The 17,453-nt window shown below is 37.8% G+C and overlaps 1 protein-coding gene across 1 annotated transcript in view; it reads left to right on the top strand.

Moving 5' to 3' along the window:
* Nucleotides 1–17,453, top strand: part of PKHD1 (PKHD1 ciliary IPT domain containing fibrocystin/polyductin) — a gene marked incomplete at its 5' end in the record, with an annotated part of 385,387 nt that overhangs the window by 185,133 nt on the left and 182,801 nt on the right. The window contains 2 exons of the mRNA XM_084889432.1: nt 2,823–2,958; nt 5,733–5,979. Coding sequence (XP_084745558.1) covers nt 2,823–2,958; nt 5,733–5,979 — 383 coding nt within the window. The remainder of the gene's footprint in view (nt 1–2,822; nt 2,959–5,732; nt 5,980–17,453) is intronic.

The raw sequence follows: 17,453 nt of genomic DNA, 5'->3' as shown, positions 1-17,453 counted from the left end.
ATAGAAGGTAAATATGTTGCAGATACTATGGCCTCCACTTGGGTCGCCAGGAGGCATGGATGGCCTGCAAACCAACACAGGTCCCTCGCCCAGGCCACCCCATGCCCCAAGGGAACCCCCACCCTGATCTGAGATACCCTTCAGGTTAAACCAACTGGCCCATATCCATGCACCAGGCCTCTATCCTATCTAATAAAAGAGCAATATGCAGATTGACCATCATTCCAAAACACAAGATGGCTGCCCCCATGTGGTCAAAGATCCTGCCCCCATGTGAACACAAGATGGCCACCACAAGATGGCCAGCAGGGGAGGGCAGTTGGGAGGCATCAGGCCTGCAAGGGAGGGTAGTTGGGGGTGATCACCCCTGCAGGGGAGGGCATTTAGAGGTGACCAGGTGGGCAGAGAAAGGAAGGTGGGGGCAAACAGGCTGGCAGGGGAGCAGTTAGACATCAATCAGGCTGGCATGGGAGGGGTTAGGGGGTGATCAGGCTGGCAGTCAGAAGTGGTTAGGGGCAATCAGGAAGGCAGGCAGGCGAGCAGTTGGGAGCCAGCAGTCCTGGATTGTGAAGGCAATGTTTTAGTATTTTCTAGCTTCTAGTCTTGAGGTTAAATAGTTTTAAGGTCCTCTAATTCTAGGTGTTTTTAAAAAATATGTTGTTGTTTTTTTTATTTTTAAATAGAGGAAAGGAGAGAGAGAGATAGAAGCATTCATTGATCTGCTGCCTCCTGCATGCCCCTTACTGAGGATTGAATCGCAACCCTGGCATGTGCCCTGACTGGGAATCAAACAGGGGACTCGTTGGGCCATGGGATGATGCTCAATCTACTGTCACACCTGCGGGGCTAATTCTAGGTCTTTTATGTATAACCTTTTAGTTTCCTTTTTGGACACTTTTAGGATCTTGTCCTTGTTCCTGATGTTTTAAAACTTCAATATGATGTACCTTGTGTGGCTTTTTGTTTTATCCATGGTTTTAGGCACTGGGTGAGAACCTTCAGTCTTATTTCTTTGAGAATTTTATAATTCTCTCCTATTTATTTATTTATTTATTTATTTATTTATTTATTTATTTTTGGGAAAACTATTATTATTTGGATATTGGACCTCCTAAATTAGTTTTCTAATCTTAAATTTCTCTCTGATTTCCCAACTGTATTTTAGGCTACCTTGTAATTTTTTCTTATTGAATTTGTTATTTCTGTTCTTCTATTTTCGTTCTCTTTTCCTTTCTGACCCCACCTCCTTTTCTTTGGCTTCTTCTTGTTTCATGGATATATAATATTTATTTCTTTGTGGTTATTGATGGTGATATTTTAAGTTTTCTTCTGATTTCTATACTGGCTTTGTCTCTACTGTTTTTCTTCTGTTTGTTTCTGTCACTCTTTCCTGTTGGAAGTCCCTGAAAATTTCTGGTGACCCTCAAATGTACAATGGAGCACTAACAACTTGATTAGATGGAGTTTGCTGAAGAAATTTTGTGGTTTAATCCTGGAAGCAATTTTTTTTTTTTTAGGTTTTCAAATTTTAATTTTTTTATTAACATACATTAAAACTGACTTTTTTGTAGTTGTTGTTAATCCTTACCCCAGGATATTTTTTTTCATTGACTTTTTAGAGAGAGTAGAAGGGAGGAGGAGAAACAGAGAGAGAGAGAAAAACGTTGATGTGAGAGAGACATATGGACTGATTGCCTCCTGTACTCCCCAGGGTAAGAGCCTGCAATTGAGGTACTTGCCCTTGACCAGAATTGATCCTGAGATCCTTCAGTCTATGGGCTCTATCCACTGAGCAAAACCAGCAAGGGCCTAACTTTTTTTTTATGTATAATGTCCATTTTTTAACATATGTATAGATTGGTGTAACCACCACCACCACAATCAAGATACAGAATAGTTGCATCAACCCTATAAACTCCCTCCAGCCCGTTCTTTGTATCCATGTCCTCCTCTCACATCAACCCCTGGGAATCACTTATCTATTTTCTGTCTTTTCAGCAATCATTCACATAAATGGAATCAGATAGTGTGAAACCTTTGGCACCAGCTTCTCTCACTCCCAGATGCCTTAGGGAATTTATTTAACTTGTTGCAAAAAACAATATTTTATTCCTTATGATTATTGGGTAGTATTCTACTATAAGGATATACCAGTTTATTTATTCATTCATTTGTGAAGGGCATTTGAGTTGTTTCCTGATATTATACTTACAAATGAAAGTGTTATGGCCATGTACATAAAGTTTTTATATGAACATAATTTTCGTTTTAAAAATTCTTTATTAAAGTATTACATATGTCTCCTTTCCTCCTCCCACCAAGCACATACCCTAACCCCCCTTGTGTCTGTGTCCATTGGTTTTGCTTATATGCATGCATGCGAGCCCTTTGGTTAATCTCTACCTTCTTCCCCTCCCCTCCCCTGCCTTCCCTCTGAGGTTTGACAGTTTTGAACATAATTTTCATTTCTCAAAGGTAAACACTAGGGGTTGAATTACTAGGCGGTATGATAAGGGTATGTTTAACTAGATCAGAAATGCCAAACTATTTGCCACAGTGGCTGTGTCAATTTCTACTCCCACCAGCAATATATGAGAATTTTAGTTGTTCCTTATCCTCATTAACATTTGATATCATCACAATTTTTTTACTTATCATTCTCATAAAAATATGGTGATCCTTTGTCATATATATGATTTGTAAATATTTTCTCCCAGTCTGTAGCTTGTCTTTTTACCCTCTTAATTGTTTCTATTTGTGCATTACAAATTGTACTAGTTCTCTTCTTTTTCTTACCTTCTTTTCCCCCTTGTGAATCATAGGAAAGCCTGTGTATGTCAGCAGGGATCAAAACTCCCAAAAGATGGGAACTGATGGTATCTAACACAACTTTTGTTAATTTTGATCGCACTGACTGCGTGTCCATCAGAACCTGTTCGGGCTGTTCCCGAGGACAGGGTAAGTTGATTGAATAGATAAGACAAATAGTAAATAAGGCCAACACTCAAGTAAATATGATAACTAGTGGCAAAGCCTTTGTGACTCATTGTTTCTTTCAGTTATAAAATTGTATCAGTAGAAACTGCTGCTCAAATCACCAAAAATAAATCCTAGAGGAGGCCAGGTATTCTCAATATGGCTCCTTAGCTCCCCATTCTTTTCTCGTGATGACGTCTATCACACTATAATTATGACACTGTCTCTGCTGGACTCCGAGCTTCACAAAGGCAGTTTCATCATTAGTACCTAGTAGCCTGTGCCTAATAAGGCTCATTGATTAAATCAGCAGATAAAGTTGAATGGATAGACATACGAATATAAACTAACATACATGCAATCTTTACTGAAAGAGCCAGAATTTAGTACTTTATGTTTTTCAACAGCCCAAGGTTTGTTGTCTGCACAGAGAACCATAGGAATTTTTGTTCAGTTGTTAACCACATCTCAAAGGTGGTGAGAAATACCTTGGAGGACTCCTGGGCTAAGGTGAAAAGTAGTGGGGAGCAATCTAGTTGATTTGATCTTTGTAAACAGCCAAACCATGTAATTCAAGTAAATATGCTCTTGTGGTTTGAATCATCAATTTAGATAATTGTTTGTTTTTTTAATTAAATGAATAATCAGTAAGTCTCTACTTTACTTCTTCCCCCCCTCCCCCTCCTTCTGTATAAGCAGAGCCAAAGACTGTGTTTATTTGGGTGGCATTTGATTTAAAATGGTAAATAATAGGAATAAATATAACTTATGACATTCATTTCAACTCAACTCTTCATTCTTTAAAGCTTCATTGTTTCACATCATTTATAAGACATAAAAAAGCACTCTATTTCTTATTAGCTCTAATTCCTTCTCACTGCATAATCTTGCTAAGTCATATTGTTTATTTGTTTAAAAACTGTCTATTCCAGGTTTGCTTAAGGAATTGGGGTGTACAAAGATGAAAAACACACAGCTATTCTCTTCCAGGAGCTCTTGATCTAGGTCCCAAAGTAAAATGTTTAATCTGGTCTCTGTACTAGAGTGCGATGAGTACAGCCTAGAAAACTGAAAAAGGTAAAGTGAAAAGAACAAGGAAGGGCCCTACCTGGTTTGGTTCAGTGGATAGAGAATTGGCTTGAGGACTCAAGGGTCCTGGGTTCGATCCCTATCAAAGGCATATGCCTTGGTTGCTGGTACATCCCCAGTGGGGGGTGTACAGAAGGCAGCTGATTGATGTTTCTCTCTCATTGATGTTTTTGACTCTCTATCCCTCTCCCTTCCTCTCTGTAAAAAAAAATAAAAATCAATAATATATATATATTTTTAAAAAGAGCAAAGAAGGAGGTGAGGTGAGACATGACTCTTTGTTTTTAAAAAATATTTTTAAAAAATTGGTTTTAGAGAGAAAGGAAGTGAGAGGGAGAGAGAAATATCTATCAGCTGCTTCCTGCATGCCCCCTACCAGGGATCAGCCAGTAACCTGTGCTTGTTCTCCAGCTGGGAATTGAATCAATGGCATTTTGATGCATGAAATGATGCTCAGACAACTGAGCCACACGGGCCAGGGCCATAGAGATGACTCTTAAGCAGGGTTTTGAAAGGTGAATGGATATTTGCAAGTGAGAATGTGCCGAGAAGAATTTCTAAATATTAGGAATAGCATATGCAAAAAAATAAAATAAAATAAAATAAATTAAAATCCCAATAGGACTGAATTGTAGTTTCAGGTGGTTGTGGTATGAGATAAACTTTAGAAGTTGCCAAGGGTTAATCATGGAGTCTTGAATGTGGGACTTAATTCACTGCATGGACCCAACTGGGATGCAGAGTGAAAAAGCACCAGGGCTTCTATTTATCTGTATCTTATTCTTTTTTTATTTTCCTTTTTGTGTATTTTACAATGTACATAATAAAGACGTATAGTCACATAAGTACAGAGAGAATGTGCTTAATGTAAAGATTTTAATGACAGGGCTGTGTGATTTAGAAGACCACTGCATAGTTCCTTCCCGGGCAACCAGACTAGTGGCAGTTCTGACAAATCACATGGAGGTGGTGTGAGAGACAGAATGGTAAGACGTAGAGCTATAGAGCTAATACTTAAAATGTGTGTTACTGTTACTCTTGGTCCACACTATTGAAAGTTGCTTTTGAGGCTAAATCCTTCAAGTATAAACCTTAGAAGAGGCGGGGTTAAACTTACCACAGAAGAACTGGAGCAGACAGATGGAAAGACTAAACCAAGACACCTTTAATAGTTGGTAATTAGTAAGTTAGTGTTCCGTGTCTCTATTTCCCACTAGAACAGTTTCTCACCCTTGGCACTATTAGTATTTTGGGCTGAATAGTTTTCTGTTGTGGGGGATGTCTTGTGCATCAAGGAAGTTAATCAGCATCCCTCCCTCTACCCGCCAGATGTCAATATCACTGCCATCTACATAATTGTGACAGCCCCAAATGATTCCAAATAGGGCCAGATGTCCCCTGGAGGGCAAAATGACCCCTGGTTGAGAATCACTGCCCTAAAATGCAGACTGTATGAAGGCAATCTCAATATTGCTCTTGTTTATCACTGTGCCTCCAGTACATACCACAGAGCCTGGCATACACTAAGCATTCATGATTTTTTTTTCTTGAACAAAACTGTATAAATATGCAATTTAAAGTACTGAATATATCCCAGCAAATTCAGCTGCCATTTATTGTAATAATTTTCTGTGCCTTGTGTAACACTCTTATCTTCCATTTCATAGGTGGATTTACTGTGAAGACCAACCAGTTAAAGTTTACAAACTCTCCCAACATGGTAGCATTTCCATTTCCTCATGCGGCAATTTTGGAAGACTTGGATGGGTCTCTGTCTGGGAAAAATGGAAGTCACATTCTTGCTTCTACGGAAACCCTCTCAGATTTTTGTTTGGTCAATGCCAGATTCAGTCAGATTGTCCCTGGCAGTGTCTGTGGGGAAGATGTTTTTCTTCATCGTATGTCTATTGGATTGTAAGTTGAATTAACTTTACTTTTCAGTTTACCAATGAGCATGCATGTATCATTCAGGCTGTTAAGGTTTATACACTTAATCTTAGCCAAAGGGCCAAGAAGTGATCTTGAAGTTTATAAAAGAGAAATTGTTTTCTAGATTCTATTTTGAGTATTTAGTTCTACACAAGTGATGGTGAATAATTTTGACAGCTGTCACATCATAAGATTATGATTATGGTAGCTGTAGACTGATTCAAATGGCAGCTAACTTTCAATATCACTGGACCAGAACTCATAGTCCATGACCTCTTATTGACATTTTGAGCTAATAGTTCCCTCTTGAAAAAAAATTTGCAACCAACAGAAAATTTGACATGTATTTAAATTAACATATTTTTTATTGATTTCCGAGAGGAAAAGAGAGGGAGAAAAAGATTAAAACAACAATGATGGGAGAGAAACATCCATCGGCTGCCTCCTGCGCACATCTATGACCCACAACCCACAACCTGGGCATGTGCCCTGACTAGGAATTGAACCGTGACCTTCTGGTTCATGGGTCGATACTCAACTAGTGAGCCACACTGTCTGGGTGAAATGCACTTAAATTAAAAGTACTATTAAAAATTCCAATAATGTCCATTCTCATTTACACATGTTAACTCACCCAAAGCTCTTTTTAAGTGTTTCATATGCTTCAGGGAAGCAATTGCTGATGCCTTCCTTTTACTTGCAAAGTTGCTTCACCCTAGTTCATTTTCCTTGTTAATTTTATGAACTATTGGATTTGTACAATACATTTCCTATTAATATTGGAGCAAGGACTCTTTGGTTATACTAGTCAAACTACCATTAAGTCAGCAGCTGGGATCTTTATAATGCATAATAGGGCTGCTTCTGCCCTCTTTAATTTCCAGGTAATGATTGTTGAGTGTCTGAGGTTCTTTTACCTGTTTCAAATGCATTGTGTATATTTAACCACACTTCTTTCCTTCCTTTCTTTTAAGTGTTCTAACTGCAGGAATACTAAGTCAAGCGATTCATCTAGAGCATGTTGGCATCTTTTTTAAGCTAGAGAGTGAGTCAATGTGTCAATATTGCAGTCTGCATTTTAAATGCCTATGGAATCAGTATATTGACATTCTGTTTTAAAAGCCATAATAAAAACAGTGCTAGCATTTAGTAATTTGAATTTTTTTCTACTTTTGCTGTCCAGACTGTGTATTACTCTATGTAATGTTAATGGGCCCAATTCCAGTGAGTAAAATAGCAATGTGGAGGGATATATTTTAATTTTTAATCATTTTGATTGTGCAGAGCATGACTTTTAAAAAATTCTCACAGATGCATCCTGATTTTTATTGTTATTTTAGTGATGTTTACCAAAGGTGTTTTAATGAGTGTTTTCATATACATAAGTTAATGATTTATTTCTTAGGTGCATTTTTTTTTCAAATGAGGAAAATTAAAATGGATTTGTGTAGTTAAAAAGAACATTATGTGCTTCTATGACATGTATTTGTCTGTGTTCTTTAAACTCCTTTTTTATGCCTTATTTTGAAACCTATTGGGGCACTGTCTTATAGAGGCATTTAGCGCTGGTGTTAGAAGACTCTACAGAAATAATCTTACTGAGCATCTGTTCTTGGAGAGCTTTAGGATAGGACACTTAGGTGCTTACCTTAGCAGCACTTAGGGACTGACAAGGTAAAATAAATAAATAAATAATAATAATCCTGAAACAATATCCCAAGCTGATTCAAAAGGCTTTTACTAGGGTGAAAAACTTGTCTTGGTTTGTCTGGGATTTTCCTGGTTTTAAAATAGAAAGTCTCATGTTCTAGAAACTCATTCAGTCTTGAGAAAACCAGGATGGTCACTCTACTCTCTATGATTATATTAAAAATTGTCAGGTTGATCCACAGGTCTATGGACGGATGCCCAACTATCTTGAGTTACCCCCAGGGAAGACTCAGTTATGTCTCTTGGCTCGAGTCGCCACCTCTAGGATAAGGTGATTGGATTAGATCTTCTCTAGGAACTTTCTAGTCAAAGTGCACCAGCATCCCCCGGGGTTCTGTTAGAAAGGGGAATCAAAGACTCTGCCCCAGACAACCTGAATCAGGACCCTCAGGTGATTTATATGCAAGTTTGAGAAGCACTGCCTTCAGGTCCTTCTAACCTTATCCTTCTATGATTCTATCCCTTGCATTTGTGCTGAGTGACTTGATCTTTGTCCCAGAGCATTATAACCTCATTAGGAATATGTCAGAGCTAATGAGCAATTTGAATTCAGCGTGGATACAAACTTTGTTGCATTTCAGGGAGACAGGATTAATTTGTTGTGCTACTTGCCCTGGAGCAAGCACCCTAAGAGTTGATTTACAAAGCTCTCACAGTCATGATCTTTTGGGGTTGCATGCTGATGGAGATCTGATATGGCACATGCACCCTGCTGTCTTCACTTTCCACTCTTACCCTCTCCCTCACTGTGAGGTCCCAGAGTGTGGCCTGGCATAGCTGTGTAAACAAGGCACCACCTTTTCCTTTTGTGAACAACCAAATGATTGGAATGGAATTTTTTCCTTGGCAGTTTCCCTCTATGGTCAAGTTTCACTATTAGCTTTTTGTTTGACATTGGCAACCTTCTGTCCCTGCCCCTCACTACCTTTTTTAAGTCAGGTGGGTACCCACATTTGTGGGGCAGCCTGTTTTATAGTTTCCTTGGACTCCACCCTAGCAGTTGGGTTGACAGGCATGTAAATACTTCTTCACTTAAATATTACATTTAATATTTAAGTGAATAAAAACTTGTCAACCTCTATAGGGTAGAGTCTAGTTTTATGCTTTGTTAAAATGCCAACAAACTTGACATTCATGAGAGCTGCTTACATTGTTCCCTCGCTTACTCACCAGGCTTTCTGTAGGAGCCACAGGCTTTCTGGATTGTGTTCTTTTCCTAGCTTCTCTTTCTACCAATCTGATCTGCCCAGCTCACCCTTCCTGATAAGACAGGGACAGCGTTAGCCCTACCAATGTAAGGCAGAACTTCATTTTGGAAAAATATGTCAGTGTCTCATTTTCTCCAGAGGTTCTATAATGATGACATGCCTAACATAATGCTCATATTTATCTATCCCTGAATTTAGATAAATGTTTTCTTCTGCACAGGGATAATTACATGGAACGAGCATACTATCCCCAATAATATTTTCCCCCTACATGTCAGTTAGAGCTGTTCTTTTAAAATTTATTTTACTTTAAATCTTTACTAAAACTGATACATATGTCCCCTCTTTGCCCCTTTGATCTCTTCTAGCCCACCCCTGCCTCTGGCCTTCACCACCCAATGTATTTTTGTGTACTCCTTCCAGATCTCCTTTATAAGCTTCCCTCCTTGTCTCTTAAGTGTTGGTATTTCTTAGGATTCTGTGAGGAGCTTTCCTTCTTAAGTCATACTCTTTCCAGGTGATCTGGGTTATTTCTCCACTTCAGTTAACATTCACTGATGCTTCCAGGTTTTCTTCATTTAATCTCTACAGCTATACTGAGCTCCAGACACACTAATCCAACTGCCCTTAGGATTGGCTCTCTCCAATATTGTAGCCACATATGGCTCATTCAAAATTGAGATATGACAATTCTAAATTATACACCACATTTCTAAGACTCGCTATGAAAAAAGAATGTAAAGGATCTCAATGATTTCTTTATATTGATTATGTTGAAATGATAATATTTTGGATACACTGGGTTAAATATATTATAATTAATTTCACCTTTTTCACTTTTTAATATAGCTACTGTAAAATTTAAGATTATGTCTTTACTTGTGCTAATGGTTTGCATTATATTTCTCTTGAGCAACAATGCTTTAAATATTTTCACTAGAGTGTTTAATAGGCATCTAAAACCTGATTTGCCAAAACTCAATTTTATGGTCTTTATCCACAGAGCTGTTTCCCCCTGGGGATTCTGAGAAATGCTTATTTCACTTATAAGTCATCTACTAATTACAGTCCATTTTACCTCTCCCAGAAATTCCTCTTGAATCTTTTTACTTCTGTCCTTCCCAACTTCTTCCCCAAGTCCAGGCCACCATACCTCTCACTGTATAATCACAACCACTTATTAGCTTGCCATCTTGCTATGCTCCCATCCTTGAACTTTATAATTGCAGATCTGGTCCTGCTTTTCATTCATTCCCCTGTTTGAAATTTTAAAGTTTTCTCAGTGCCTTTAAAAGAAAGTCCCAACATTTTAAGCATCTGATAGGCCCTTTATGACCTGTTTCCTGTTTGTAATTCTAGCATGGTCTCAACACGCTGCCCTCCTTCCTTGCATTTTGTCTTAGCCACACTCACCTTCGTTGTGCTTTTCAATTCATAATGTTCAACTTCCATGAAACTCAGCATGAAAGTCATTTTCTCTGGTAAACTCTGAGTTTTCTGTACATGTTTCAATAGCCTTGCTGTGTGCTGGCTCCATAACTCACACTAACCAATACTCATAGGCCCTACATAGCTTTAAAAAATTTCCATCTTGCCAAAACCGGTTTGGCTCAGTAGATAGAGTGTTGACCTGTGGATTGAAAGTCCAGGTTCAATTTCGGTCAAGGGCATGTACCTTGGTTGCGGGCACATCCCCAGTAGGGGGTGTGCAAGAGTCTGCTGATCGATGATTATCTCTCATCGATGTTTCTAACTCTCTATCCCTCTCTCTTCCTCTCTGTAAAAAATCAATAAAATATATTAAAAAAATTTTCCCATCTCTTCTTTTAGATGGTATGCAGTGTAAGAATAGGGTTTTTATTGTTTGAATGTATTTGTATTATAATACCTAATGCCATTTTGAAACATAATGATTCAATAAAATTAGTATTGAATAAATGAATATAAGTAAAAGAAATTGTGGACTCCCCCAAACCTTCTTCCTCTAGGGCCCTTGTGCCCATTTCTCTCTTAGGACATGTTTATGATGAGCCCATGGCACTCAGATTTTCTTCATAAGACCCAGGATTAAAGTGCTATCTCCAGTCTTTATTTCTAAAATTCATAGGAACACCTAATACTTAAGATTGTCATTTCATAATGTCTCTGGGTGTTTGCTTTTTTTTGACTATCAGCTGACCAGATGATTTATTTAGCAACTGATTATTCCTCTACTTTGCCCCTACCTCACCCCTGTTGAATCAGTAATTAATCTACATTTGCAATTATTTTCTTGTCCTAGAAGTATTGATATAGAGACTTGTAATAAAGAGAATGAGAAGTCAACCCACAAAATTACCATCTGGGAATTATTATTATTATTGGTTTATAGTACTCACTAGCTCATTCAGTTGTCATAGACTTATTAAAATGACAGTAAATCAGTTTTTTTCAGTTATTGACTATATTGAGTGTGGGGGGAATTAGAAGAGTTGAAAAGATGTTATAGGTTGGTGAAACAGTCTTTTTGAGTTTTTATAGGATGTTCATAAAATTAAGTCAAGACATATGATTATATTTGAAATAAATTTTTAAATCTGAAGAATAGAGAATTAATTAAGAATCATTTGTAGATACAAGACATAGCTCCCCCTACCCCAACTTCCTAGGTGCATTCCTTTGGTAAGTTACTCCACCCTTTTTGCTTCAGTTCTCACATCAGTAAAAGGGCATAATGGTATTATTCATCTCACAGGGTAAGTGCCTGACATGCTCAATACATGCTGTCTTTAAGAAGTCTCTATTTTACTTTGGTGATTTACAAAACAACATATAAACATGCTACCAGCTAAATAAAATACTATAGTTATTATGTTTCTGAGAAACAAATGTCTGGTAAAGAAATAAAGTTTACTCAACTTTTATTTAATCCAATTCTTGAAAGATAGGGAATACTTTTTTATAGTTCCATGATGTTATACTAAGCCAGATCAAACTCCCAGAATCTGGAATAATTCAGGACATAGTCTTTGATTCATTGTTACCCAAAGCTTTCTGTTTCTTCCTTCCTGTCTCTCTTGGAAAAGAAAAGGTTAATGTTCATGTTGATCACCTTGACTCTTAGATCTTGCTTAATATCCTCTCCTGTAGTGCTTACATTCGGTTTTTACCTATATAACTGCTCTTAATGTGTCAGTGTTCAAAGTATGAGGCACCCCCTGCCTCTGTGATGCAAAAGTAAAGAAGAGTTCAAATGGAAATTTTGGCCTACCTTTTCCTTTAATAATTGCCTAACTCTACTTCCTAGGGATAAATAGGCACAGCTTCACTAATGGTATCTGTTCATTCCTCAAAAGCAAAAACCAAACAAAGAAATACTTATGTGAGACAGAAAAATTCCAAGAAGCATTATCCTCCATTGGCAACAGAAGTTCCAGAAGTAAAATAGAAAAAGATCTAAAATCATAATGAACCCCCAAACTGAGGGATATCCTCAAATTATGTCACTGAACATGGCTTTGGAAAGAGGGGTTGCCAATGAGCTTGTAAACTGGTATCAGTCAGCTCCTCCATAGCACCAGATAAGCATATACAGTGTGTGTGCATGTGTGTGGGAGGACAAGGTTCTTAGTCTAACTCCCTGCCTGATGCATAACATTATTTTTCAATTTCCCTGACAGGTAGCTGTCTACCTTCTGTTCGTGTAGTTTTAATAGTGGTCTTCTCATGCCAGCTAGATTCAGTAATTCAAGAGAAGAGATGCAATGGTATATGAAGGATCATGTTAGGTAGGATGATAGACATCTGTTGCTTCTCTTCATGGAGTAAGATAGAATAAGCAAGAAGTATTGTCCTAAATGTGTTGCAAAAAACTGTAGGGACTATGTTTGAAGAGGTGGTAGGTGGATTCTGGCCATGGGCTTGTCTGTAATAAACTATTTTTTTCTTTAGCCAACTCTGAAAAATAACCTGTGGAAATATACATCTGCAAAGTCATGGAGGAGTGATCTTAGGATTTGCCTGTCAGAAACACAAAGATTATTAAATCATATGGCTTTTGCCTCTCTGCCTCCCAGTCCTGTTGTGTGTGTGTGTGTGTGTGTGTGTGTGTGTGTGTGTCTGTGTGTGAATGTGTGTGTTTAAATGTGAACTTAAGGCTTATTAAAAGGTTAGGGGAAAGACTGAATGTTGTGGCTTCTTTCCTTTTCTTAGATTTATTTTTCAGAAGAAGATATATTTAAGTGTTCCTCAATTAAAAAGTGTATATTTAAAAAAAGCTAAGTGACACTGGATAGTGGCAGGTCAGCAGGTAGGATGGTGGTTTTCTGTCAAGGACTTAATATGAGCCCAGTGTATTTTTAAATGGCGTTCAACCCAGACTGTGCTATAACAATTTGTTGGCTATGCTCCAAATTTCAATTTTGTTTTCTTCGGAACGTAAAAGATGAAAGCATCAGCAGCAAGCACTAACATCCAGAATATGCTAGCAGCACTATTGAAGGCTAGTTATTATGATGCATCTGGCTTAGGAGATGTGTAATTAGAAAGTGTTTATTTCACAATTGTTCCAAATTTGAGAGCATTTAGAGCTCAGTGCAGTGTTTGTCTTAATACATAGAGATATGGACCCTCAGGAAAAGTTAGCTAATGGTAAACACAAACCAGAGTGTTAATAGTTGTCCTCATTGGTATTGTTGATTGCCTGACAAATCCTTTGTGGGCAGCATACATTCAACAGTTCCACACAGTATATGGGCGCTGAAGTACACAACTGTTTATGCAGCTAGTATTGTAAATTGGTACATAGGCTGGAAGTTTTAGCAAGTGCACAGACAGTGCTTTATTTCTAAAGAAAACTATTAATTAAAAACCAGTTTGGGCATTTAAAAAAAGAACAAAAATTAAAGTACCTCATTGAACAGGAAGGGTAAAAGGAAAGGTTTGCAGTTCTTTTGTCTTTTTGATTGTACACAGGAGCTGTTGCTGACGCAGAGGGAAGGGTTAACATTTAAAATAGACTGGTTGCCTTCTGATTTCTTGCACATAAAACCATGAGAAGTTCAGGGAGAGACTTCTTCCCCTAGTAATGAAGCTTTCTGCTGCTAATGGCCCATGCAGACTCCCTTGGCTCCTCCAAATTAGAAATACTTTTGTGCTCCTTTGCTTCATTAACAGTAAAGAGAGGGAGATTGGTGGCTATTTAGGGCATGGGGAATTGGTGGCTATTTAGGGCAAGCGAAAATTGTAGCAATTATGGTTGGTAAATTCTCTTCATGGTGTTCTTTGACTCTTGATGTTCCTTTGGTGCTTTTCAGAAGAGCCGGCCACTATCACCACTAGCATTTTTTTCTGGAAGGATGGGAGTTATTTGAATTTTTGGCCCCAGGTGATGGTCAACGCAAGGCACCTTGCCTGCTGAGAGATGATGGGTCTTTTACATTTTGATTTGCTTTTCAGAATGTGTCATATGATTCTTTCCACTTCTAGCTGCGATAAAGGTATATTGGAGAACCTTTACCTCCTCTACCTGTATTGCATTACAGAAAGCTGGTGCTGCATGTGAGTGCCTGTGAAATTGCATCCCAAATAAACCTTGCTAGAGAGATGTGGTGGCTTGATAGGATTAGGGCAATGCATGAAGAAGCAAGAGGAAAGATACTTTAGAATCACAATGTGCTATGGCGGGTCTCTGATTGATCAAGGGGTTAGCATCAGATTATTAGATGTTCTTTGGAAGGAAATGGCATCATCACAAGAAAGGTATAAAAGTTTCAAAGACAAATAGAAACGAATTAGAGTAAGGATTCAGTTGCTTATTTGAAGAGGGGAATCAGTCTTATAAGGGTCTTCTGAACCTGAAGAGTACGGTCTGAAAAATGGCTTCTTCAGTAATTGAGCTTATAATTTATAGAAACTAAACAAGGAGAAATTACATCCTGAAAATTGATGCTGATGGAAATTGAGAAGTAACTAAGTCTAATCGAAGTGACCAGGAGGATTTTGGGGGCCACATTGTTGGAATTAAGAAGCATTTCTGGAAATATCTACCCAATAGATTATATTATAACACATAGTGGTGATATTTTCAAGGTGGTATGCATGATATCTTAAGAAAAGAGTGACAAAATATAGAAATTAAATGTAAACAGGTGGGTTTATAGTTTAAAGTAACTATTTGTAAAAGTAGTTTAATTGAGAGCACTTGACTGGGAAAATAAGAAACTTAAGTTCATAAGAAAACCTTAGCATTTTTCTAAACCAGGGCTCATTAGTAGAGTAGATTTCCTGTAGATACCCAGAAAAGATTTTCTGACCACCAAACGTAAGTGTTTAAGTCCTCTTGACAAATATTCAGTTGTTATGGAGGCTGACCATATCAAGCTCTGTTCACTTAGGATCAAAATGCTTATCATCTTTGATTAATAAGTTTACATGAAATCCTCTGACATTTATGTGGTCTTCTGGGTAGACTTCCCATTGGGAGAAACATCACTAAGTGGCCAGTTGAACTGTTCTGGTCCATTTAACACTTGCTTATTCATTCAACAAATATTTACTGAGTACCCACTATGTGAAATACAGTTTTATTTCTTACCGTGAATTAGTTAATGAAAATTCTGATTTATCAATTAGTCTCTCCTGGACTTAGGGTTTTTTACTTATTTTCTAGAGTCCATATCTCCCTGTGAAAGCTGAAGAGATAAACTTTTAGAACTTGAAACACTCAAAATAATTCCTGCACTGGGAGGAATCCCACTTTATATACTTATTTAAAGATTAAAAATTAATTATAAATGTCATAAATGGAGGAGGAATTTTAGAATGTGAATATCCCATGAATGGAAGAAGGGACAGAATAAAATATGGAGGGAATTCCTACAATGGATTTGAAAATCAGAACATGAGTTGAAGATTGTCCTTTAGTTTTAATTTAAATTCTGATACACGTGTGAAGAAAACAAACACTAAGGATCCCAAGCCCAAAGAGAGGAAGAAGTCCTTCCCAACCTCAAACTTTCTAAAAATTTTGTTAATGCTGCATAGGGAAATCTTAGAAAAGAACAGTTCTTTTATTCCCAATACCCCAATTATTTTCATCCCTTTAATTAAGTAACAGATTAAACAAACACATTTAATCTTACAAGGCTCTGTAGCACTAAAAGTATTGAGTGTGTTTTTTAATGACCAAGTAAACCTCTAGACAAAAACAAACAAACAAAAAACAACAGCACAGGATGGCAAACCTGGCCCATCTGAGGTTCTTAAATGAGCTGTAGATAAATATTATTTGGCTTGCTGATGGTTACTGAATTCTTTACATAGATTATCTCTTTAAGTTTCCCAGTAGCTCTATGAGATACATCCTACTGTTGCCTCCATTGAAAAAAAGAATAAAAATAAATGAAAGCTTGAAGAGGGTCAGTAATTTGCCCAAGTTCATATACATGGCGTATATAAGATATAGATTTCCAGTTTATACCCACTTGACCATAGTCCCCAAACACTTAGCACTAAAAACAGTTTCCTTTTATAATATGCCACTGGATTGTAAATTGGCTGTGGATATGCTCATGCCACACCTCACTTTGAAAACCCAACATCCTTCATCTCATTTCCCTCCTCTTTGAGAATTTAATTATCTGCCTGCAGCAAAACACCACAGTTAAAGGTTCTTATGAAAACTAAAACAAAGAGGGAAGGACAGTCATAATGTGTATTGATTTTTATTCTGCTTTTTTTTTTTTCCTGTCCACTTTGACTTTCTTTTATGGTCTTAGCATGTGGCCGACCCTATTCATGTTCTAGTGAAGTCTTAAAAACCACTTTCTGGAACGGGCTGTGCAAAATCATTTACAGAAATGAAAACTTTATAATTCTACCTGTGATATTTACATAACAGTTTTGCCATACTCTACCTCGGTTCAAAATGCTGTCCTTCTAGAAACCGTTTAGGAAATTGGTACCAGCTTTCGGGTGAGCTCCCCATGCATTCTTTCTTTATGTAGCAGGCATGATTTGAGTGCCCATTGTGTGAGGGTCCTGTGGCAGGGTAGCAAGAAGAAAATATCTCTAACCTAAGGATCTCACAACCTATGCTAACAAGCACAGAAGCAAGGTGCTGTAAAGGGTGTGAGCACTGGGCATTGTGTAAGCCCACAAGCGAGGAGCCAGGCTACCTCCTCGCCCTGGGGAAGGCTACTGATGCCATTCCTGCTGGGCAGTGGGAGGTGGGCTTCTGAGAGTCTAGGCACATCAGGTTTTGGTCTCAGTCATTGCTCCCAATAAGGATATCTACTGACTATATAATATATTTTCTACTGTGGAGAAACCTGGTCTACAGCAAAATTCTGGTCATGGACATTAAAAAAAAAATAGATTATAGTCCTGGTATATGTGAATTTATTGAGATGGCATTTTAGTGGCATCCATTCTGAATGTTACTACCTCTAACCCACCAGACCAGTGACATGCACAGAAAATGCAAGGACAGCTTCCTGCTGGGCTGTTTTGATGCATGCAGTGACTGCTGGAACCTTCGCAGACACACAGAGTAGAAGGGGT

This window comes from Pipistrellus hanaki, assembly GCF_964339955.1.
Source record: "Pipistrellus hanaki genome assembly, chromosome: 7".
NCBI classification, from domain to species: Eukaryota; Metazoa; Chordata; class Mammalia; order Chiroptera; family Vespertilionidae; genus Pipistrellus; species Pipistrellus hanaki.
The sequence above is the reverse complement of the archived record's forward strand: the minus strand, read 5'-3'. Positions and strand labels throughout refer to the sequence as shown.